This window comes from Hyla sarda, chromosome 8, assembly GCF_029499605.1.
Source record: "Hyla sarda isolate aHylSar1 chromosome 8, aHylSar1.hap1, whole genome shotgun sequence".
NCBI lineage: Eukaryota > Metazoa > Chordata > Amphibia > Anura > Hylidae > Hyla > Hyla sarda.
Genome location: NC_079196.1, coordinates 89,298,409 through 89,324,935, shown reverse-complemented (window position 1 = coordinate 89,324,935; position 26,527 = coordinate 89,298,409). Strand labels below are relative to the sequence as shown.

At 43.6% G+C, this 26,527-nt stretch overlaps 1 protein-coding gene across 4 annotated transcripts in view; it reads right to left on the bottom strand.

The window, feature by feature from the left end:
* Window positions 1-8,360, bottom strand: part of ACADL (acyl-CoA dehydrogenase long chain) — a 32,719-nt gene extending 24,359 nt beyond the window's left edge. The window contains exons 1-2 of one of the 4 annotated variants that reach the window (XM_056535213.1): window positions 8,295-8,360; window positions 3,544-3,675 (exon numbers count right to left, since the gene is read on the bottom strand). In XM_056535213.1, the coding sequence (XP_056391188.1) occupies window positions 3,544-3,675; window positions 8,295-8,326 (164 nt within the window). In that variant the 5' untranslated portion in view covers window positions 8,327-8,360. Of the gene's footprint in view, window positions 1-3,543; window positions 3,676-6,975; window positions 7,084-7,561; window positions 7,588-8,294 lie in introns of those variants that run through there. The other 3 variants (XM_056535215.1, XM_056535216.1, XM_056535212.1) reach the window with 3 other exon arrangements.
* Window positions 8,361-26,527: the final 18,167 nt, after the last annotated feature.

Genomic DNA, 26,527 nt, shown 5'->3' with positions numbered 1-26,527 from the left:
GCACAAAAATTATTATTTATTTATTTATTTTATTTTTTTAAAGTGCTGTCCAAATGCAATTTTTGTAATTGAGGTCTGACCTGGCTTATGATTGCTTATGAAGGGCTGTTTGCTACTTTACGCATGTCCTCAAAAGTCGCAAAAAGTTTGCATAGGCGCAATTGCAAAATTTTTGGCTCCTGGAGTGAGGAAAAAAAAAAAAAAAAGGAAGAAGAAGATCTAAATGCAATGCAATTTTTTTTTAAAATAATTACAGTAACCCTTTAAGTATCAACAGCTATTGCCTAAAAGGGAATCTTTCACAAGATTTATGATGTCCAAACACAAAGGCTTTTTTTTCCCCCCCATTTCAAAACTACTAAGTACTTTGAGGGAGATTTATCAAAATGTGTAGGGGAAGAGTGGTGGCGCAGTTGCCCATAGCATCCAATCAGATTGCTTCTCTAATCTATCAGTGGCCGTTAAAAAAATTGATTAGTTACTATGGGCAACTGCTCCACTCTTCCTCTACCCTTTTTGATAAATCTCCCCCAAAGAATTTTAGGGACAAAACAATTTTAGGGTGCGTTCGCACTGAGGAATTCACGAGCAATAATTTCGGTCAGGAAATTGTTGCATTCTGTCATTTTATCCATCAAGCTGAATTCGAGCGGAATTTCCAGGCGGAAATAAAGAGGAATGAAGGAGGAGGCTATTCAATTCTACTTTTCTGGATTCCTTTTGAATTCTGTGTGAAAACAATGTCTGGTGGAAATTTTTTTTACCACTGACTTCTATTGGATTCTGCTCGCGGATTCAGCTAGAAGAATGAACATGTTCTTTCTTCAAGTGGAAAGGAATTCCGCGAGCGGAATTTCCGCAGTGTGAACAGGACAGCGGAAGAAACATTAAAGTCAATGGGCAGATGACATGTGCATTAATTTGAAGCGGAGAATTCAAGAGGAATTAATCAAGTAAATTCCTCTTTAATTATTCAGTGTGAACGCACCCTTAACAGGAAAAAAAAAAAAAACATTATGAAAAACTGTGTTAAAAAAACAAAGCAAACACACAGCATGCTGCATTTTTGAAAAACTGTCACTGATTCAAGAAAAATGCACCCTACGGCTAGGTTCACACTACAGAATTTCCTGCCAGGATCACACGGACATAGCAGTCACCATAGATTACAATGTCTTCGCATGGATTCCACCTAAAGAATGAGTGAGATCATTCTTTTGGTGGTGGAATTTCAGCAGCTGTATATCCTCCGCAGAAATTCTGCAGTGTGCAATGTGCAGCAGAATCCTATTGCCAGCAATGGGATTCTGCTGCACTGGAAATTCAAAGCGGAATTCCACTCGGAAATTCCGTAAAGTGAACCTAGCCACAGCTCTCTTTTATCCAGTAGAAGCAAAGTGTTTTTTCCAGGAGGGTTTTTTCACTGCAAAAAAATAAAAATAAATAAATGAAAATGTGTGGTTGCAGAGCAAAAAGCACACTTTGTGGGGTGGGGATCTCCTGTACGGGGCCCCGGCTCTGCCACGGCTCTCCCCATGCAGGAGGTGTGTAGGCTGCAGCATCACGCCTCCCTCCACGTATCTCTATGGGAGAGGTGGAGATGCAACGTTCGTGCATCCCTGCCTCTTCCATAGAGCTGAATGGGGTCTGTCGGCCTCTTAGTGAGGTTGATGACATGAGCACAGAGCCGCAGCAATTCCGGGTCCCTGTACGGGAGATCACGGGGGTCCCAGCGGTCAGACCCCCCCCCCCCCCCCCCCGATCAGACACTAGGGGATAAGTGTTCTATGGCTGCAGTACTCCTTTTAAAAGGGGTATTCCAGGAAAAAACTTTTTTTTTTTTATATATCATCTGGCTCCAGAAAGTTAAACAGATTTGTAAATTACTTCTATTAAAAAATCTTAATCCATCCAATAATTATCAGCTGCTGAAGTTGAGTTGTTCTTTTCTGTCTGTCAACAGTGCTCTCTGCTGACCTCTCTGCTTGTCTCAGAAACTGCACAGAGTGGAAGAGGTTTGCTAAGGGACTTTGCTTCTACTCTTGACAGTTCCCGAGACAGGTGTCATCAGAGAACACATTGACAGAAAAAAAAACTCAACTTCAGCAGCTCATAAGTACTGAAAAGATTAAGATTTTTTTTATAGAATTAATTTACTAATCTGTTTAACTTTCTGGAGCCAGTTGATTTATATATATGTTTTTTTCTGGATAACCCCTTTAATTCTGGTGCTGTAACATGCTGCTGCTTTCCTGTATGCTATTCAGCTGTGAAAAATTCATTTTTTTTTTCACAATTTTGTTGCCGAAATTTCAAATGATGGCATGCTGTAAAAAAAAAAAAAACACAGAAAGTTTAATAATGCAGATATATTTCCTAGGTCAAAGAGAGGGACAATAAAGCAGCAAAGTGGGACATAAGGTCAAAAGTAGGCACTGTCTGTTCAAAAGAGGTATGGGAAAGGTGACCCTGGCACTGTATAACAAAAAACACAGTAGTTTAAAAAAAGGAGAGAGCACCAAAAGTAAAAAGTCTAATAATAATGGCATTCATAGAAAGGCGACAATCCATACTGCATGCTTTTTATAAGTACTCGTGTACAAGACAGGGCCCAGTGCAAAATAAAGCCATTATACAGCTGTATCTATAAGTCGATGTTCACATTGTGGAATGCCTGCACTAGGACCACTCGGAAATGTGCCGTCTCATAGGGGGCAATGCATTTCCACCCAGACTCCGCAGAAAGACATGTCTATTCTTTCTGCAGACTCCGGAATCGGGATGTTTCTGCTGCTGAAATTCTGCCGTGCGCACAGTGCAGCAGAATCCCATTGAAATGAATGGGAAATTCCATCGTGTGAACATATTCTAACCCCACTTATACTAGGTCAGTGTTTTCCAACCAGGATATCCCCAGCTGTTGCAAAACTACAACTCCCAGCATGCCCGGACAGCCTTTGGCTGTCCGGGCATGCTGGGAATTGTAGTTCTGCAACAGCTGGAGGCACCCTGGTTGGAAAACACTGTACTAAAATAAAAAAGTTGTGATATCTGCTATTATGCACCTTTAGTATAATGTAGGCAAAGGGTTAAAGTGAGATTAGGAGCCTGCTCTTATTACAGTCTCTTAGCCAACAACACATAAGTGGGGCAAAGTTCACAGCATACATACGGCAGACGGTACAGACTATATAACCTTCATTTGCCGTAAGCGACTTTAAAATTGGTCACATATGTCTCAAAAAAAAATAAAAATAAAAAAGTGCTAAAAAGTATAAAGCGGAACTATTCTATATAAAAGAAATCAGATTTTGATTTAGAGAACTATATTATTACGATACATTGGTAAACATCAATATTGACATGGCGCACGGTAAATGTTGTAACATATTTACAAAACAAACTATTTACAAGACAGGATGTTTATTTAGGAACACTAACCTTGATCAGGCGTCCTTGATCAGCTGACCACAAAAGGATACATTAGAGATATAAACATTACAATATTGATACTATATCAAAGAACTGGGAGTACAGGCTTACCTGGTACTGGCACAGACAGGGGCTCTTGCTGAGGAGACATGGCAGATGTTGCTGAGTTGTTGCAGGGATCTTCCAAGGAGTCTCAGGCCGGCAGCCATTGTAAAGACTGTGTGTGCTGAGCAATGCAGTGCACTGCAAGCAGTAAGGCAGGAAGTAGAAATAACAAGGATGGGTGGTATCAATGAGGGTGTCATCTAGCCTGTGCAGTGTAGGTGTTTATTGAAAGACAAGACTGACCTCTAGTGGCATGTAACAGTATATCAAGTACCAACTACTATGGGGGGACATTTATCAATGTTTGTTTATGTATTCCTTTTTTTTAGTTATTTTTTTATTACAATTTTTTTTTTTTTTTGCTTCAGTCTGTTGATAAATTTCTTTCATGTAAGCAAATTATTATTATTATAATTTTTTTTTTTTTTGGTTTGGTAGTGTTTTTTTTCTGCTCCATGTTTTTTCATGCGATGCGACTTTTTTTGCGACTTTTGCACTTGATAAATCTCTGACCACCGCAAGTCAAAAATCACTTTTGGCTTTGGTAAGCAAGATTATTATTATTTTTGCTTAGGACTCTGCACAATCAAGAAGTCGCAGAAAAAAGAGTGCGGCTTTTTTTGCGACAATTTCAAGTAAAAAAAAAACAACAACTACTAAATGCTTTTATAGATGTCCCCCTATGGCTAAGTTTCTACTTGTTTTTTTGTCCTGTGTTTTTTTGGTTTGAAAAAAAAAAACACCTGAAAAAGCACCAGTGCAATTTCCTGTGTCTGGCGTTTTTTTTTTTGTGTTTTTTCATTTGTGTGGAAATTGCATTTTTGGACCCCTTGGCGTTTTTATTTTTTTTTTATTTTTGGTACCTAAAAAAAAGGATGCAGTAGTGATGGAAAAAAATGTTTTTAACGAAATTTTATTTTTTATAACAAAATTTTAATACATTTTAAATATAGTGTGTGTGTTTAACTTTTTCCCCCCTCTCTTTTTTGACATTTTTTAGGTAGTACTACAACTCCCAGCATGAAACACACTGTTCCATGATGGTAGTAGCAGTACCTGTACTAATAGACATATCGCCCGATGCGATCGTCCATAATATAGCAGAGATACGGCTCTATACAGCGCTCGCATCTCTGCTCTGTACTCCGCCCAGAGTGGTGATTGGCAGGATGGTTGCAGCCAATCACAGCTCTGAGGGAAATATGAATGAGTGATGTTCTATTCATATCACTGGCCGGAGTATAGTGCAGAGATGCGAGCGCTGTATAGAGCCGCTCCACATCTCTGCGATAGATAGGACGATCACAGCGGATGTCAGGAGTGATACCCACTGTGATCTGTACTTAACTGCAGGTACTACTACTCCCAACATGGAGCACACACCATGTTGGGAGCTGTAGTACCTGCAGTTAAGGAAAGGTCACAGTGGATGTCACTCCTGACACCCGCTGTGATCCTCCTGTATAATGTATAATAGATGCAGCCAGCTGCTCTTCTATAGTCCCCTGCACTGACATATATATACACTTATTCATATTTCCCACAGAGAGTTGTGCTTGGTTGGAACCATCTGGCCAATCACAGCTCTCTGCGGGAAATATGAATAGGTGTATATTTACGGCAGTGCAGGGGACCATAGAAGAGCAGCCGGCTGCATCTATAAATTATACAGAAGGATCGCAACGGAACCCAGGGCGATCTGTCAATTAGTACAGGTACTACTACTCCCATCATGGAACAGTCTGTTTTCCATGCTGGGAGTAGTAGTACCACCTAAAAAATAAAGAATAAAAAGAGAAAAACACACACACTACATTTTTATTATTGTCGGCTACATTTTTTATTGCCCTGCCCGCCCACATAAATTGATCCCTGTTTAAAAATTAATAAAAATGTTGTTATAAAAAAGATAAATTTCATTAAAAAATTTTTTCCATAACTATTGTACCTTTTTTATTATTTTCTTTTAATGGTACCCTATGAATTTTTTTTCCATATTCAAAGTTTTATTGAAGTTTTTCAACAATGGTGCATCAAAAACAGCATTACAAATATAAATCTGTATACCCTATGAAATTTTATTTAAAAAAATGGTATCTCCATCACTTTTTTTTAGATCGCTAAAGTCCAAAAGAGAATAAAAAACGCCTGAAAAAACGCCAAAGTTAAAACCCAAATGGTATTTTTTTCTCCCATAGACTTCTATGGGAGAAAAAACGCCAGTGGCTCAACATGCTGCAATTTTGCCAAACCCCCAAGAAGCTGAAAGAGGGAAAAAACACCAAAAGGATAAAAAAAAAAAAAAAAAAACGCCAAACTGAAAAATGCAAAGTGGAAAAAGAATTTTGCGATTTCTCATTGATTTACAGCTAACATCTGGCCGCAGCGTTTTTTTGCCGAAGAAACACCATGCGGCAGAAATGGCGTTTTTTTCTTGGTGTTTAAATTTAAAAAAAAAAAAAAAAAGAAAAAAAGGGTAGAAACTTAGCCTATGAATTTCTGCTAATCCAGTCTGAACAGGTTCTTCTACTTCTGTCATATTTTGAGCTACCTACACCTAAGGGCAGTCTGTTTACAGTGTTTTGTTTTTTGTAGTGAAAATCTCTGTGGACATTCTGCAGACTGTGGGCGCTGGCATAACCTCAGAATTGGAATCCCAGAGTCTTGTTGAATTCAATGAGATTCTGCTGTGCAATACGGCAGAATTTCTGTGGCAGAAGTTTCTTCGGCAGAAAGATTGAAGCTGTCAGTTCTTTCTGTGGACTCCGCACAGAATGCATAGCTTTCTATGAGACTGCGCCTCCCAGTGCGGTCCTATCGCCAGCGTGTTATGCCGGCGCCCGCAGTCGGTGGAATGTCTGCATGAAGATTTTCTGTGCGGACATTCCGACGTGTGAACATAGCCTAACATGCCGGCACTAAGACCCCACAGGAATCTCATAGACGGCAATGCATTCCGTGCGGAATCCGCAGAAAGGATGGACAGGTTCATTCTTTCTGCGGACATCGGAATTTCCAGCACCTGAAATATCTGGCATGGAAATTCCGCCGTGTGCACAGCGCAACCGAATCCCATTGAATACAATGTGTGAACATAGCCTCAGGGTACGATCGCACTACATTCCTGCCCCTGTTAATCATATTTGCGAGAACGGGATGCTGGTGTATAGAGTGATCCCTCAACTTACAATGGCCTCAACATACAATAGTTTCAACATACAATGGTCTTTTCTGGACCATCGTAAGTTGAAACCAGACTCAACATACAATGTTACAGACAGTCCAGATCTGTGATACCTGTCACTGGCTGCAAGAACAAACCAATCAGAATGGGCATTCACTGGTAAAACCCCTGTATTACTGAAGTGTATGAACTGACTGGTGTCTGATAGCGCCCCCTACAGTACAGGGAGGTATTACATGTTCTGTACACTTTACCTGTACCAGGGTTACCTGCTCCTTTGGACACCAGGTGAGGGCGACTCCATTATTTTTTTTAGGACATTGGGGGAGATTTAACAAAATCTGTGCAGAGGAAGAGTGGTGCAGTTGCCCATAGCAACCAATCAGATTGCTTCTTTCATTTTCCACAGGCCTCTAAAGAGACCTGTGGAAAATGAAAGAAGCAATCTGATTGGTTGCTATGGGCAACTGCACCACTCTTCCTCCGCACAGGTTTTGATAAATCTCCCCCATTGTGTGTACCCCGAATAAGCTCCTGTCCTCTACATAGACCAGTCTTTCCCAAGCAGGGTGGCCCCAGCTGTTGCAAAACTACAACTCCCAGCAAGCCCGGACAGCCTTTGGCTGTCCGGGCATGCTGGGAGTTGTAGTTTTGCAACAGCTGGAAGCTCCCTGCTTGGGAAACACTGACTTAGACAGTGATTTACAGCTCCCCACAGATCTTTCCTACGTTTATATATAAGGATTTGCTTTATATGTATTAGTTATCTACTTATTTTTCTTTAATCCTCACTTTTTCCTATTTTTTGGATGACATTTTGGTGCCTTTAGAACCAATTACCAGGTTTCCATAGAGTTCTGGTCTCAACATACAATGGTTTCAACATACAATGGTCATCCTGGAACCAATTAATATTGTAACTTGAGGGACCACTGTACTGTTAACAGAAGCAGTGACTCCTTTCCGGACGTATGTGCTATTTCAAAAGCCTAATAGCCCCCGTTATGTGTCCGCAGGAATGTGAGGGCATTGTCATCTCAACCTAACCTAAATGTTGTATTGTATATTTGCAACCTGCTTGTGACTTTTCAGTGATTTTTGTTTTTCAGCCAAATCAGAAATATAAAAAAAAGTCACACTACAAGAAGTGGAAGGCAAGCTGCATGACTTAGATATGATTTGCTGTCACGCTATACATACCACCTTGTATCCCTAACTTTAGTTCATTTCATTAATCCAGTGTTTTCCAATCAGGGTGCCTCCAGCGGTTGCAAAACTACAACTCCCAGCATGCCCGGACAGCCCAAGGCTGTCTTCGAGCCAAAGTCAGGAGTGGATCCATAAGGGAGGAGAAGTATACATCCTTCCATTATATGTCCTATTCCTTTTAAATACACTTCTTGCTTGGGCTCAAAAACTGCAGCGGCAGTTTTCCAAAAAACGCCAGAAATAAACCTGTGTTGAAACCTAGCGTATATGTCTGAGAATTCTTAGTCATGTGACCCACACGGACCAGGAGATAAATGGATATTAAAAAAGTTGTGAGAAAGACTATGGGGAGAATTAGGAAAACCTGTCCAGAGGAGAAGCTGCTGAGTTGCCCATAGCAACCAATCAGATCGATGCTTTCATTTTTCCGAGGCCTTTTCAAAAATGAAAGAAGTGATCTGATTGGTTGCTATGGGCAACTCAGCAACTTTTCCTCTGGACAGGTTTTGATAAATCTCCCCGAGTGGGACTTTCCAGCGCAGACAGCATCACAATACCATGGTGCCTGCTGGGAGAGGGGAGACACTGCAGGAAGGAGAGGATGGCATTCTGGGAGGACAGAACAGAAGTGCAAGGGAGCGCTGTGACAGGGACCAACAATACAACAGGGGGGGCTAAAAATAATACAGGGGGGGCTAATATTACTACTGGGGGGGCTAATATTACTACAGGGGGGCCTAAAAATAATACAGGGGGGCTAGTATTACTACAGGGGGGCCTAAAAATAATACAGGGGGGGCTAGTACTAATAAAGAGAGGGATAATAATACAGGGGGCTAATATAACTACAGGGAGACCCAACACTACAAAGGGGCCTAATAAAAATACAGGAGGCCTACTATTTCTCCAGGGGGCCTTACAATTCTCAGGGAGGGGGGTGGCTAATACTACTAAATGGGGGGCATCTGAGTGTGTGTGTATGTGTGTGTGTGTAGCATGTCTTATCCTCCAGTCACCTCCAGAGCTGCAGTCACTATTTTGCTGTTACATCATGTCTTTCTTTTTATTTATTTCTTTCTCCCTTCCTTCCTTCCGTCCTTTCTTTCTTTCTCCCTCCCTCCCTTCCTTCCTTCCGTCCTTTCTTTCTTTCTCCCTCCCTCCCTTCCTTCCGTCCTTTCTTTCTTTTTCTTCTACAATATACAGCATACATTTTTGGCACTGTGAGAACCACGCCTCTTGGTGTGCCGTCATACAATTATTGTTGCTTCCTTAGGTGTTATGTATCCGTATTTCTGAAAGCTAGAGATAGGAGGTATTGATTATCTATTACAGAAAAGATTTCATGACTTTATAACTGAAGTATACCTGTGGTCTCTTCTCAGACAGCTGTCACTCACTGCACTCTTCCTCACTCTCTAGTGGGGACAGCGCTCACCCACTACACTTGCTGGGCTAGCACTTGAATCGCTGATCAGGACATGCTCCCGTTCAGCCAATAGTACGGTGTCCATTTTAAGACATCGTCAGTTGTCAGCCATAACTCCGTCCTCCATCAGGTGAAACGGCGTCCCGCCTCCTCCTTCGTACCAATCGCCATCATCCTTCAGCCACAACTCCATCCTCCCTCATCCGAAACTCCCTCGTCCAAAACGCTGTCATGCCTCAGATGATTCTCCCTCAGACGCAACTTCCTGCCACATAGCAGAGCCGATGCTGCACAGCATTCTATAGCAGAGTCGAAACCGTGAAACTTGCACGTGTGTACTACAGACACTACATGTGCTACAGAGTCTGTATAGCAGAGCCGACATTGAATATCGTGTACAGCAGAAGCTGTATAGCAGAGAGCTGACACTGACTCGGCTCTGCTACACAGCAGGAAAGTTTTCATCTGAGGGATGATGGAGTTTCGGATGAGAGACTTTAGGATGACAAAGGAGGGAAGAGGGATTTGCGGCTGACGCCTGACGGAGATTGGTCCGAGGGAGGAGGCGGGACGCCGTTTCACCTGACCGAGGACTGAGTTGTGCCCTGACACAACAGTTTGCACAGCAGTTAGTGCCCCCACATAGTAGTTAGTGCTGCCCCACAGTAGTTCAACTATCAGTTTCCATGTCCCTGTCTCATAGAGGTATCACTGTATATATATCCTAAGGCTAAGTTTCCACTTGTTTTTTTTCTGGCAGTTTTTGGATATCTGTCGCTGCAATTTTTGAGCCAAAGCCAGAAATGTATTCAAAAGGTATAGGACATATAAAGGAAGGACTTACACTTCTCTTCCCTTATGGATCCACTTCTGACTTTGGCTCAAAAACTGCAGTGACAAATATCCAAAAACTGCCAGAAAAAAACTTAGCCTAATCATGGCAGGAATACACCCTGTATAAAACGGAAACTAGTAAATAGTGTTGCTAATTTTAAAACTGTCCACAAGGAGGAGTATTGTCATTATGTATTTTAAAGATAAAACAGTAATTCACATTACCATCATTATTTAATATTAAATTAGCAGTGGCTGAATAATATGGGGATATTTTTTTCAACTGGATGGAGATTGCAGTGAGCCGGGGAGGGAAGTGCCCAACACATGCTTCTCTTTTTTTCAGACAATTCTCACAATCAACGGGGTCCTAAAAGGGGTACTCTGGTGAAAACCTTTTTTTTCTTTTAAATCAACTGGTGGCAGAAAGTTAAACATATTTGTAAATTACTATTAAAAAATCTTAATCCTTCCTGTACTTATTAGCTGCTGAATACTACAGAGGAAATTCTTTTCTTTTTGGAATGCTCTCTGATGACATCACAACCACAGTACTCTCTGCTGACGTTATTATAATAATAAGTCTTTATTTATTGTTGTCCTTAGTGGGATTTTAACCCAAGTTCCCAGCACTGCAAGGCAGCAGTGCTAACCACTTAGCCACCATGCTGCCCTTAGCATACATCTGCTATGCATGGTTGCTAAAATGGACAGAGATGTCAGCAGAGAGCACAGTGCTCGTGATGTCATCAGTGTTCCAAAAAGAAAGGAATTTTCTTTGTAGCATTCAGCAGCTAATAAGTACTGGAAGGATTGAGATTTTTTAATAGAAGTAATTTACAAATATGTTTAACTTTCTGCCACCAGTAGATTTAAAAGAAAAAAGGTTTTCACCGGAGTACCCCTTTAACACCCAGACCCTGACCGATAAAAGGGATACTTTAACCCCTTCAGGACGGAGCCCATTTTGGCCTTAAGGACCGGAGCGTTTTTTGCACATCTGACCACTGTCACTTTAAACATTAATAACTCTGGGATGCTTTTAGTTATCATTCTGATTCTGAGATTGTTTTTTCGTGACATATTCTACTTTAACATAGTGGTAAAATTTTGTGGTAACTTGCATCCTTTCTTGGTGAAAAATCCCCAAATTTGATGAAAAAAATGAAAATTTAGCATTTTTCTAACTTTGAAGCTCTCTACTTGTAAGGAAAATGGATATTACGAATACATTTTTTTTTGGTTCACATATACAATATGTCTACTTTATGTTTGCATCATAAAATTGATGAGTTTTTACTTTTGGAAGACACCAGAGGGCTTCAACGGTCAGCAGAAATTTTCCGATTTTTCACAAAATTTTCAAACTCAGTATTTTTCAGGGACCAGTTCAGGTTTGAAGTGGATTTGAAGAGTCTTCATATTAGAAATACCCCATGAATGACCCCATTATAAAAACTACACCCCCCAAAGTATTCAAAATGACATTCAGTCAGCGTTTTAACCCTTTAGGTGTTTCACACGAATAGCAGCAAAGTGAAGGAGAAAATTCACAATCTTCATTTTTTACACTCACATGTTCTTGTAGACCCAATTTTTGAATTTTTACAAGGGGTAAAAGGACAAAATTTTTACTTGTATTTGTAACCCAATTTCTCTCGAGTAAGGACATACCTCATATGTCTATGTAAAGTGTTCGGTGGGTGCAGTAGAGGGCTCAGAAGGGAAGGAGCGACAAGGGGATTTTGGAGAGTACGTTTTTCTGAAATGGTTTTTGGGGGGCATGTTACATTTAGGAAGCCCCTATGGTGCCAGAACAGCAAAAAAAAAACCCACATGGCATACCATTTTGGAAACTAGACCCCTCGGGGAATGTAACATGGGATAAAGTGAACCTTAATACCACACAGGTGTTTCACGACTTTTGCAAATGTCAAAAAAACATTTTTTTTACCTAAAATGCTTGTTTTCCCCAAAATTTTTAATTTTTAAAAAGGGTAATAGCAGAAAATACCCCTAAAATTTTGAAGCCCAATTTCTCCTGATTCAGAAAACACCCCATATGGGGGTGAAAAGTGCTCTGCTGGCGCACTACAGGTCTCGGAAGAGAAGGAGTCACATTTGGCTTTTTGAAAGCAAATTTTTCTCTGGGGGCATGCCACATTTAGGAAGCCCCTATGGTGCCAGGACAGCAAAAAAAAAAACCCACATGGCATACCATTTTGGAAACTAGACCCCTCGGGGAACGTAACAATAGGTTAAGTGAACCTTTATACCCCACAGGTGTTTCACGACTTTTGCATATGTAAAAAAAAAAATATTTTTTTTACCTAAAATGCTTGTTTTCCCAAAAATGTTACATTTTTAAAAAGGGTAAAAGCAGAAAATACCCCCCAAAATTTGTAACACAATTTCTCCCGAGTACGGCGATACCCCATATATGACCCTTAACTGTTGCCTTGAAATACGACAGGGCTCCAAAGTGAGAGCGCCATGTGCATTTGAGGCCTAAATTAGGGACTTGCATAGGGGTGGACATAGGGGAATTCTACGCCAGTGATTCCCAAACAGGGTGCCTCCAGCTGTTGCAAAACTTCCAGCATGCCTGGACAGTCAACGGCTGTCCGACAATACTGGGAGTTGTTTTGCAACAGCTGGAGGCTCCGTTCTGGAAACCGTGGCGTACCAGACGTTTTTCATTTTTATTGGGGAGGGGAGGGGGGCTGTGTAGGGGTATGTGTATATGTAGTGTTTTTTACTTTTTATTTTTTGTGCTAGTGTAGTGTAGTGTTTTTAGGGTACAGTCGCACAGGCGGGGGTTCACAGTAGTTTCTCGCTGGCAGTTTGAGCTGCAGCAGAAAGTTTGCGGCAGCTCAAACTTGCAGCCAGATACTTACTGTAATCCTCCGCCCATGTGAGTGTACCCTGTACATTCACATTGGGGGGGGGGGGGGGACATCCAGCTGTTGCATAACTACAACTCCCAGCATGCCCGTTGGCTGTCGGTGACTGCTGAGAGTTGTAGTTTTGCAACAACTGTAGGCACACTGGTTATGTATCACTGAGTTTGTGACCCAACTCAGTGTTTCACAACCAGTGTGCCTCCAGCTGTTGCAAAACTACAACTCCCAGCATGTACGGTGCATGGTGTACGGTGACTGCTGAGTTGTAGTTTGCAACAGCTGGAGGCACACCGGTCGTGAAACACTGAGTTAGGTAAAAAAAAACTCTGAGTTTCACAACCAGTGTGCCTTCAGCTGTTGCAAAACTACAACTCTCAGCAGTCACCGACAGCCAACGGGCATGCTGGGAGTTGTAGTTATGCAACCAGCAGATGCACCACTACAACTCCCAGGATGCACTTTAGCTGTTTTTGCAAGCTGGGAGTTGTAGTTATACAACAGCTGAAGGTACACTTTTCCATAGAAAAAAATGTGCCTCCAGCTGTTGCAAAACCATAAGTCCCAGCATGCCCATAATGGAATGCTGGGAGTTGTGGTGGTCTGCCTCCTGCTGTTGCATAACTACAGCTCCCAGCATGCCCTTTTTGCATGCTGGGAGCTGTTGCTAAGCAACAGCAGGAGGCTGTCACTCACCTCCAACGATCCAGCCGCATGGTGTCAGTCCCTCGTCGTCGCCGCCGCTGCTCCTGGGGCCCCAACATTGACGCCGGGGATCGGGGTCCCCAGCACCCGGGGTGCTCGTCCCGCACCCGCTCACGTCCTCCGGAAGAGGGGCGGAGCGGGTGCGGGAGTGACACCCGCAGCAGGCGCCCTGATTGGTCGGCCGGTAATCCGGCCGACGAATCAGGGCGATCGTGAGGTGGCACCAGTGCCACCTCATCCCTGCAGGCTCTGGCTGTTCAGGGCCGTCAGAGATGGCCCCGAACAGCCAGTAATTCCGGGTCACCGGGTCACTGGAGACCCGATTGACCCGGAATTGCCGCAGATCGCTGGACTGAATTGTCCAGCGATCTGCGGCCATCGCCGACATGGGGGGGCATAATGACCCCCCTGGGCGATATGCCGGGATGCCTGCTGAACGATTTCAGCAGGCATCCGGCCCCGGCTCCCCTCCGGCTAGCGGTGGGGGCCGGAATTCCCACGGGCGTATGGATACGCCCTCGGTCCTTAAGGACTCGGGTTGCAGGGCGTATCCATACGCCCTATGTCCTGAAGAGGTTAAATACAAAAAATGTGCAGATCGTACATTACACTGCCTACATAAATCTGACCTATGTCCTAAGCTTTTGCCTCCATTCAGGCATTTTATTTATTTACAGTATATGTGGATATTTACAGAGAATACAAATGAAAAACTTTTACATTTGGAAAAAAAAATACATTAATATACCATTATTTTCTAATGATCTGTTCCTTTGGAAGAGATCAAGACTCATCACTATAGAATATGTGAACTGTGAGCAGTTGCTTGTTGACTGCTCAAATGTCCTTTTTGGCAGTGAAGATTTGTAAATTACTTCTATTAAAAAATCTTAAATCATACTGATTCTGAAATAGTTTTTTCCTGACATACTATACTTGATGTTAGTAATAAATTTCCGTCGATACTTGCATCATTTCTTTGTGAAAAAATTTCAAAATTTCATGAAAAATTTCAAAATTTAGCATTTTTGGAGCTTTGAAACTCTCTGCTTGTAAGGAAAATGGACATGCCAACTATGAATTGATTCACATATGCAATATGTCTACTTTATCTTGGCATCATGAAGTTGACATGTTCTTATTTTTTTGAAGACATTAGAGAGCTTCCAAATTTAGCAGCAATTTTGCAATTTTTCACGAAAATTTCAAAATCAGAATTTTTTAGGGGCCTGTTCAGTTTTGACAACCACAATTCTCCTCAAGGGAGTCAGGGACCACCTTATAACTAATTACACCAAAAACCCAGGGCACATGGCCCAGGGCACAAGATCCCTATATGAAAAACTACCCTAAAATTTTACTTTTATTGTCTTTAATATAAAATTGTGTTACAAGTGACAAACAATTGTTAAAACCTTGATGTCATAGGCTCCAGATGTAACAAGGGATTGGGATGACCCAACAATATAATGTATAGGGACCTGCAATTTCCCTTTATAGCTGGAATACCATGATAGTGTTTAAAAACAATGGGGGGCATTTATCAACGTCTTTAGTCATGTTTTTTTCTGCTAAGTTTGTCGCATAATTGTTGCAGTTGTACCTGCGCGATTTTCCGTGCGACTTTTTTTTACAGACAGCAAGAAAATAATTTTCTTTCCCGCCTTTTTTTTTTTTTTTGTAGAAAAAAGGAATTGACTTGCAGTGGTCAGAAATTTATGAAGTGCGACAGTCACAAAAAAGTCGCATTGCATGAAAAAAACTACTAAATTTACTCCAGCTCAGACATGGAGCAGAAAAAGCTACTACCAAAGCAAAAAAAATAAAATTGCTTAAGTGAAAGAAATTTATCAACAGGCTGAAACCAGTTGATAAATACGTCGCACATAAGCAAAAAAATTGTAAGAAAAAAATAACTACCGTATATACTCGAGTATAAGCCGAGTTTTTCAGCACGATTTTTCGTGCTGAAAACACCCCCCTCGGCTTATACTCGAGTGAACTCCCCCACCCGCAGTGGTCTTCAACCTGCGGACTTCCAGAGGTTTCAAAACTACAACTCCCAGCAAGCCAGGGCAGCCATCGGCTGTCCGGGCTTGCTGGGAGTTGTAGTTTTGAAACCTCCGGAGGTCCGCAGGTTGAAGACCACTGCGGCCTTCAACATCATCCAGCCCCCTCTCACCCCCTTTAGTTCTGAGTACTCACCTCCGCTCGGCACTGGTCCGGTCCTGCAGGGCTGTCCGGTAAGGAGGTGGTCCGGTGAGGAGGTGGTCCGGGCTGCTATCTTCACCGGGGAGGCCTCTTCTAAGCGCTTCGGGCCCGGCCTCAGAATAGTCACGTTGCCTTGACAACGACGCAGATACGTCGTTGTCAAGGCAACGGCTCTATTCCGGGCCGGAAGCGCGGAGAAGAGGCGCCCCCGGTGAAGATAGCAGCCCGGACCACCTCCTCACCGGACCACCTCCTTACCGGACAGCCCTGCAGGACCGGACCAGCGCCGAGCGGAGGTGAGTACTCAGAACTAAAGGGGGTGAGAGGGGGCTGGATGATGTTGAAGGCCGCAGTGGTCTTCAACCTGCGGACCTCCGGAGGTTTCAAAACTACAACTCCCAGCAAGCCCGGACAGCCGATGGCTGCCCGGGCTTGCTGGGAGTTGTAGTTTTGAAACCTCTGGAGGTCCGCATGTTGAAGGCCGCAGTGGTCTTCAACCTGCGGACCTCCGGAGGTTTCAAAACTACAACTCCCAGCAAGCCCGGACAGCCGATGGCTGCCCGGGCTTGCTGGGAGTTGTAGTTTTGAAACCTCTGGAGGTCCGCAGGTTGAAGACCACTGAGGGCGAATGATGAGAAGAGGATGATGAAGGGGGGGGGGGTGTGGGGATGATGAAGGGGGGTGGGGATGATGAAGGGGGGGGGGGTGGGATGATAAGGGGATGTGTGGGATGATGACAAGGGGATGATGAAGGGGGGATGTGTGGGATGATGACAAGGGGATGATGAAGGGGGGATGTGTGGGATAAGGGGATGTGTGGGATGATGACAAGGGGATGATGAAGGGGGGATGTGTGGGATAAGGGGATGTGTGGGATGATGACAAGGGGATGATGAAGGGGGGATGTGTGAGATGATGACAAGGGGATGATGAAGGGGGGATGTGTGGGATGATAAGGGGATGTGTGGGATGATGACAAGGGGATGATGAAGGGGGGATGTGTGGGATGATAAGGGGATGTGTGGGATGATGACAAGGGGATGATGAAGGGGGGATGTGTGGGATGATGACAAGGGGATGATGAGGATGTTAATGACGGGTCTGGATGATGACAGGGGGGGATGAGGTATTTCCCACCCTAGGCTTATACTCGAGTCAATAACTTTTCCTGGGATTTTGGGTTGAAATTAGGGGTCTCGGCTTATACTCGGGTCGGCTTATACTCGAGTATATACGGTAAAAAAAGGAATACATAAGCAAACATTGATAAATGTCCCTCAATAAGATTTGCCTCCCTCTACTAGTTTCGGTGCTCCAGCACCATCCTCAGGAGGAGCAATAGGCAAACACCTCTCCTCCTAGTCTCAGAACCCGATAAGTCTGTTCATTGCTCCTGCGCATAAACTTAGTCTCAGAACCTGATCAAACTGCACATAGTACTTGCATGATAGAGGTGTCTCCTATTGATAAAGTGTAAATATGTAACTTATATGTATAATGGAGTGTTAAGCCTGTTATTCCTTCTTATCTTGTGGAGTTCCTATTGTTTAGTATTAACGAGTAACTATACAACTATATATTACTGTATTTTTTTTTCTATAAAGCAGCAGAGATTCATCATAATACTGTGAACATATAAAGTCCCACTATTAACTATTTACCACCAAAGGGCAAAGTGTGAAATTTTTATATCATATATATATCCTCTCTCTCACAACCAACTAATGTCTCCACTAATCTAGTATTTATGAATGATAAGACAACAGGCTCATTCCGTTTCCTACACTGATGCTATCAGAAATTCACCAACAAAAAAGACCTGGGGGGGGGAGAAAATGAATATAGTTAAATTAGGATTAAAATGCATACTCATTAACTATTCTTCAGCTCATATCTCATGATACAGACACACTGATGGAGAGGTTATGAACTGTCACTCACAAAATCAATCCGTAATGTGTTTTTTTAGGAAAAACCCAAATTTATTCCTGGAGGTGTCATGCTATTCAGTCGGTGGATCCACCTTGCTTGTTCTCTTAAGAGATTCAAGTCCACATTACTGTGTCTGGGCCCTAATCGTAACTGGCATAAACCTACAAATGTAATCTCTGTAATATTGCTGTTATGATATGCTTGCATATGCCGAGATATCAGCGTATCCTTCTTCGTACGGATACAACTCAAATGCTGTGAATTACGTCAATTACGTCCTCATTTCTTGTGTAGTTTTCCCCACATAGATTTTCAGACATATACATACAGCTATGTAGATGATGTTTTTACTACTGCAGTTTATAAACTGTCTGATGTCATAAGTCAGAGAATCTATGGGGTTAATGAACATTTTTGTTTTAATAACATGTGAACAAAAGGAACAATGGCCAACCGTATTACTTTTGAGCCAAGTGCTGTTTCTTTCTGGGGTAGGTGACTGTGGACTAGTTGATCACTTAAGTTAGGTTCCCTTCTGTTCAGTATACTTGGACTATTGCCAATTACTGGTCCTAAATCTCTATCTTTTGCCAGCAGGTGCCAGTGCTTCCATAGGATGGCCATAATCTAATGTAGATATCCGTCATAGCATCCTATACATCGTATGTGTTCTGTTTTCCCGGAAGGTGTTGGTTGGGAAAGCATGGCTCCTCTGTCTACAGTCCGTGCTCTTTGATACGCTTTTTTCAGATGTTTCCTTGGGTACCCCCGTTGCCTGAATCTATGATACACTGTCTTGCTCTCCTCTTTAAAAGACAGTTCCTCTGAACAATTGCGACGCGCATGTAGGTATTGCCCTACTGGTATACTAGATTTTAAATGGTCAGGGTGCCAACTACTCCAATGTAGGAGAGAATTTGCAGAAGTTGGTTTGCGATAGATCTTAGTTTGAATCTTTCAGTTTTTATGTGAATTTGAGTCTTTAAGTTTGAAATCCCCCATAATTGACCCGATTATGAAAACTGCTCCCTTCAAAGTATTCAAAATGTCCTTCAGAAAATGTGTTAACGCTTTAGGTCATGGTTGTCAAACATGCGGCCCACGGGAATATCTTTGCGGCCTGGCATCCCTGTGTCCCGAAAAATCATTAATGGACACAAAGATGCCCCGGTTACCTCTCTGCGGCCCCGCGTTAACTTTAAAAACGCAGGGGCTGCTGGGAAGTAGCGCATGCAGGGACGTCACTGACGTCCCGTGTATGCGCCCATAGGAGAAGAGCGGAGCGGAGCAGTGAGGAGGACACGCAGGTATGGTAAGTCACTGCTCACCAGCACGTCATCTTCGGTGTTCTGACCACTGCTTCTCCGGTCCCGGGACCTACTGTCATGGCCCACAGGCCATAGCAATAGATCGTGACCCCTGACCGGAGGAGTGTTGGTCGGAACACTGAAGTGGGGCAGTTAACATGCATTCAGCCTCCAGCCATACACTGCATATGGCTGAAGGCTGTATGTCTGTGGGGGAACTATACTGCATCTAATGTGGGGGAACTATACTGCACCTAATGTGGGGGAACTATACTGCACCTAATGTGGGGGAACTATACTGCACCTAATGTGGGGAATAATACTGCACCTAATGTGGGGGAACTATACTGCACCTAATGTGGGGGAACTATACTGCACCTAATGTGGGGGAACTGTACTGCACGTAATGTAGGGGAACTGTACTGCACCTAATGTGGGGGAACTGTACTGCACCTAATGTGGGAACTATACTGCACCTAATGTGGATAATATATAAACGAGAAAAAACAACAGGAGGTGCGCCCATGTGAGGACCGTTTGACAATGATAAAGGGTTAACGTAAAGATGGGTTCTTACCCCTAGGTGTTGCGCTCAGAGCACAACACCTACAGTAGCGTCTATGTGTAGAAAATCAAGGGAAACCGCTGCCACGAGGAACAACCCGGTGTGACGTCCGTCAGTCCGGTAAGTAGTAATGGAGATAAATACGTGGATAAGTTCCTCTCAAGAAGGCGCTGGTACCCGGGGATGGAGATAAAGTTCTTTATTGGCAACGCGTTTCGATCCCGAACCGGGATCTTCGTCAGGCATCTGACGAAGATCCCGGTTCGGGATCGAAACGCGTTGCCAATAAAGAACTTTATCTCCATCCCCGGGTACCAGCGCCTTCTTGAGAGGAACTTATCCACGTATTTATCTGCACCTAATGTGGGGAACTATACAGCACCGAATGTGGGGGAACTGTACTGCACCTAATGTGGGGGAACTGTACTGCACCTAATGTGGGGAACTATACTGCACCTAATGTGGGGAACAATACTGCACCTAATGTGGGGGAACTATATTGCTCCTAATGTGGGGGAACTGTACTGCACCTAATGTGGGGGAACTGTACTGCACCTAATGTGGGGAACTATAGTGCCAACCTAATGTGGGGGAACTATACTTCACCTAATGTAGGGGAACTGTACTGCACCAAATGTGGGGGAACTATACTGCACCTAATGTGGAGGAACTGTACTGCACCTAATGGGGGGAAATATACTCCACCTACTGTGGGGGAACTGTACTGCACCTAATGTGGGGGAACGATACTGCACCTAATGTGGGGGAACTATACTGCACCTAATGTGGGGGAACTATACTGTACCTACTGTGGGGGAACTGTACTGCACCTAATGTGGGGAACTATACTGCACCTAATGTGGGGAACTATACTGCGCCTAATGTGGGGGAGCTATACTGCGCCTAATGTGGGGGAACTATACTGCACCTAATGTGGGGGAAATATACTGCTCCTAATGTGGGGGAACTGTACTGCGCCTAATGTGGGGAGCTATACTGCGCCTAATGAGGGGGAACTATACTGTGCCTAATGTGGGAGAGCTATACTGTGCCTAATGTGGGGGAGCTATACTGCGCCTAATGTGGGGGAACTATACTGTGCCTAATGTGGGGGGGGGCTATACTGCGTCTAATGTGGGGGGGGGGGAACTATACTGCACCTAATGTGGGGGGAACTATACTGCACCTAATGTGGGGGGAACTGTACTGCACCTAATGTGGGGAACTATACTGCACCTAATGTGGGGAACTATACTGCGCCTAATGTGGGGGAGCTATACTGCGCCTAATGTGGGGGAACTATACTGCACCTAATGTGGGGGAAATATACTGCTCCTAATGTGGGGAAACTGTACTGCGCCTAATGTGGGGAGCTATACTGCGCCTAATGAGGGGGAACTATACTGTGCCTAATGTGGGAGAGCTATACTGTGCCTAATGTGGGGGAGCTATACTGCGCCTAATGTGGGGGAACTATACTGTGCCTAATGTGGGGGGGGGCTATACTGCGTCTAATGTGGGGGGGGGGACTATACTGCACCTAATGTGGGGGGAACTATACTGCACCTAATGTGGGGGGAACTGTACTGCACCTAATGTGGGGGAACTACAACCTAATGTGGGGAACTATACTGCTCCTAATGTCAGGGAACTATACTGCACCTAATGTGGGGGAACTATACTGCCACCCTAATGTGGGGGAACTATACTGCCAACCTAATGTGGGGGAACTATACTGCCAACCTAATGTGGGGGTACTACAACCTAATGGGGGGAACTATACTGCACCTAATGTGGGGGAACTATACTGCACCTAATGTGGGGGAACTATTCTGCCAACCTAATGTGGGGGAACTATACTGCCAAACTTATGTGGGGGAACTATACTGCCAACCTAATGTGGGGATACTGCCAACTTAATGTGGGGAAACTATGCAGCCAACCTAATGTGGGGGTACCTATGCTGCCAACCTAATGTGGGGGAACTACAACCTAATGTGGGGAAAGTATACTGCCAATCTAATGTGGGGGAACTATACTGCCAACCTAATGTGGGGGAACTATACTGCCATCCTAATGTGGGGCAACTATACAGCCAACCTAATGTGGGGGAACTATACTGCCAACCTAATGTGGGGGAACTATACTGCCATCCTAATGTGGGGGGACTTATACTGCCAACCTAATGTGGGGGAACTGTGCTGCCAATCTAATGTGGGGGAACTATACAAAAATATAAAATTGTACTATTCTGATCCCTATAACGCTTTTATTTTTCTGTATAAGGTGATGTATGATGGGACTTTTCAATTGCTTTTTAGATTTTTTTTATGGTATTTGCAGTGACCAAAAATGTGCAAACCTGGTTAGTGCACTATTTTGACTTTTGGGGCCCCACTTTTGATTTTGCTCAGGGCCACGCTAAGCCTAAAACTGGCCCTGCCTCTGGGGATAGGTGTTTGTAGGGGATAGGTCAGGAGGCCTCTTTGATTCTTCTGCACAGTCCCACAAGTGACTGCGGATCTGGCGTGAGGGATTTTCGACGAATTCCGGCAAATCGGCAACATGGGAATTGCCACGGGATGCCTGCTGAAAGATTTCAGCAGGCATCCCATTCCAATCACTGCACGGTGCGCGGCAGTCCTTAAGTTCCAAGACGCAAGGGCATACCTGTCCGCCATTAGTCCTAAAGTGGTTAAAGAGTACCTGTCATTATTATTATTTTTTTTAAAGCACCCCTATACACCTCCCTACCTACACCTAACACTCCTCCTGCCTTTAAAGATTTTTCTCTAGCTGCTAATGGCTGTTCACTGCCTGTGAGAGCCGTGGACAGGGAGGGGCCAGAAGGCCAAATATCATCTAAAGCTGTGCTGGGGAGCGCTTCCGCCCTCACTTATCTATGCTCCGCTCTGTCTCGGGAGCATGCATAGATGAAGCAGCCTATGCCCGGCAGGCTGCTCAAGAGTTTCCTCTTCTATATTTAGCTCTGCACATACAGGGAGGAGAATTAGAGGAGTGAACCTGCTGTACCGCGCCCCGTATAGTTTGCTCGCTCCCACTCACGACTGTCTGATTCACAGCCAAAGAGTCAGTCAGTCTGCTGAGGTTTGGTTTCCTGCCAGTCTGGCATGAGACCAAACCATTCTATAGCTTTAACGCCGAAAGTGTACAGGCACAAAAGGGAGACACCTAGTGGCCACAAATTCAAGAACATATGCATGTACATTATGAAGAATTTTAATGATACATAAGGAACAAAATAGCAAAAATGTATTTTAATGACAGTGCCCATTTAAGGCATGTGCATGTTGACTTTCATGTAAAGTCCTTAGGAATACATGCACTCAATGGCCACTTTATTAGAGACACCAGCCCTTTCACTACTGTTTTCTGTGGATCATTTGAAGTGTAAATACATATTACAATAAGAAAATTTATTTGAGCAACTTGGAATGAAGCTTGGTGATTGATGTTAGACTAGCCGGGGGTCAGTATTTCAAAAACCTTATGAGGTTTTCTCATACAATAGTGCCAAGAGAATATCAAGTTTGGTGTGATCGAGGAAAAGCAGCCAGCAAAAGGGCAACTTGTGCATCCTGCCAGGTGTCAACAGTTCAGGCTGGTGAAGGTTGTGTCATGGTGTGGCGATTGTCTTCTTGGCACACCCCTCTTCTCCTCTTATACCTGTGAATGGAAGTTTGGACAGTATGGCTTATCTAAGCATTGTGTCTGATCAAGTTTATCTATTCCTAGCAGCTGTTTACCCTATGGCACCATGCCACAAGGGTCGTATATTTCTTGACTAGGTCTATAAACATGAGAGCATTGTTCCCTTGCCTCTCTGGCCTTCACAGTTCACATATCTAAATCCTCAAGAGCATCTCTGGTAGGAGGTAGTACAGGCTGTTCAGAGCATGTCAGTACCTCTATCTAATTTGTGGCAAGTGCAAGAAGCTATCCTGTGCACATGGGCCATTATTTCTGCAGAATGATTTCAACACCTAGTGGAGTCTCTGCCACGATGAATACCTGTGGTTAAGTCCAAAGGAGTTCTAACACACTGCTAGAGAGGTGTCTCTAATAAAGTGGATATTGTACAGTGTCTTTGAGTGTGCCCACAGCATGATCACTGCCATGTTTTAACGCTTTGCACAGAGGACAAAAATGTTTATTTTTGGTCTCATCTGACCAAAGCATCTATTTCCACATGCTTACTTTGTCTCCCACAAGGCTTGTGGCAAACTCCAGACTGGATTTCTTGTGGCTGACTTTCAACAATGGCTTTTTTCTTCTTGCCACTCTTCTCCAAAGGCCAGATTTGTTGGCCACATTATTTATAGAGCTGGCAATGTTTATAAATAGAATGTTGTTTGAATGGGTAAGTTTATGGGGTAAACTCATTAGAAATTTTGGAACAGTGACCATATTATGTGAGCCTGGAACACATGTGGACAAATTTGATGCGCAATCTTACCTCTCCCTGACGCCCTTTCTTTCAGGCAGCTAGAGCTCTAAAATAACTATGCAATACTTACCTCTTCCAGTGGCACTCTGTTCCATTCCTGTACTTTTATCTACTTACCTCAATGATGTGCTTTCCCATCTCTTTTGATGATGTCTCAATCCTGTTGCGGCCTTACTGATCGGCTCCAGAAGGTTCCAAACATCAGTAAAACAGGGAGATCACATCATCATGGTAGGTAAACAAAAGCATCAGGGTGGACCAGAGCACCTACTCTGGACTGGAAGAGGTGAACATGTTGTAGTTAGGTAAAGGAGTACTCTGGAACAACTTATGCCTTATGCACAGATCTCCTGCCCAGCACCCTAGCTCTCTCCATGCATGGAGTGATGAATGCTGTATCTCTACATGGATACATGGAGGGACGTGTTGGCCACTTCTTCATGCCATGGTTGATAGTAATCCATGCACAGAGTGGAGGTCATTACGTGCATGGAGAGAGCCAGGGTGACGGGCAGACACTTATTACGTATTACGTTGCTGCTTAGCCAATCACCGTCTGAGTCCAGATACCCCTGTGGCAAGCGATTGGCTGAGCAGCAATGTGACATCCTGTCTGCTGCACCAGCAAGTGAAGTTCACCAGAGATGGGCCAAATGATAACAAGGATGCGGGGAGCAATGGAGGTGAGTATAGGCTTTTTTATTTTATCACATAGCCTCGGTGTCATGACCGACTGGGGGGACAGGGAGCCCTAAACTGACCCTAAAACATCTCTCCCTGTCTACTTGCCCATCCATCCTAAACGATGGATGAACAACTGGGTGCTGGTCCCTTCCTGCGCTAAAGTGCAATGGGGTAAAACACATAATATACTTAGTTGGTCACAGACCACAACAGAAACAGAAAACTACTAGACAACCAGAAATACCAGACAGAATACAAATACGGACAGGGCAGAATATAAAATCACAAACAGAGCAGAATATAGTGAATTTACAAACAGTATATAAATATAGGACACTGTTCACACTGGGAAACAGAACATACAAACTGGACTCCCCACTCCACTATAGAAGTAGCAATAAATGATAAAGCCAAATAGGCTACACACTCCACCGTGTGGACAAAATGTTGACCCAGTAGGAAACAGAAATATAATACATGAAACACTAGACTAGAACCGGATGAGTCTGAATAGACTCCAGAATATCAGGAATATAACATACAGAGCACAGGGTACAAGCTAGACTTAGACACAGTGTGAACACAGACAGAGCAGAACAAACAAACATAATCATAATACCGACTAATGTAACAAAGACTAAAATACAAGGAGCATGCTGTATAACCATGGCTAAAAACCCAGATAAAATGACAAGATAAATGAAAGGTAAATGCTCAAGCAGACAGAATATTGCACAAACAGACATGCATAGCATCACTACTCACCTCCACTGGCCACATGATATACATAGGTGCATAGAGCCTTACACTTACCACCCCTGGCTCCCAGCTGTAGCTCTGTCTCTAATGGTGTCATCACTAGCACCAAAACTACACAGACTCGCCCGGAGCTGAAACCAGGATGGGATATGTGAATGTCGGCTTCTGTATTCAGTATATACAGCCATCTATAAATTTGCAGTACTGGTTAACTGTTTTCTTGCTAGTCCGATGCATAGCGCTTAGCCCAGCAAGGGGTTACAGTTAACCAGTAATGTATACAAATCTCAGGATCACTGTAAATTCTTGCTGGGCAGTAGATATAGGACCTATATCTACTGCTTAGCATTAACTATGCCACAGGCTGTATAGCCAATGGCACAGCTGAGTCCTGATGCTGGCGGGGGCAGTTTTCAGCACAGTGCTCTGCTGTGCTATATACTGTACGTGAATGGAGGGAAGTAGGGATGCTATGCATCACTACTCCCCTCTGATGCTGAAACAATGGCGTTTTTGCTTAAAAAATGCCATAGTCTAAGCATGCTGCGATTTGGCAAAAACGCAGGGATCAGGGAAGAAATGCAAAACTCAAAAACGCAAAGTGGGATTGGTGTTTTACGTTTCCCTATTGACTCCCTGCTAACATCTGGCTGGGATGTTTTTCCCACAAAGAAATGCTGTGTGCTCAATTGGGGGTTTATTTAGGCAAAACGCCCCAAAAACTCACAGTGGAAACTTAGCCTTAGTGAGAAATCTTTTTGCTGGATAACACCTTTTTTGCATGAACATTCAGCTGAGAAATTATG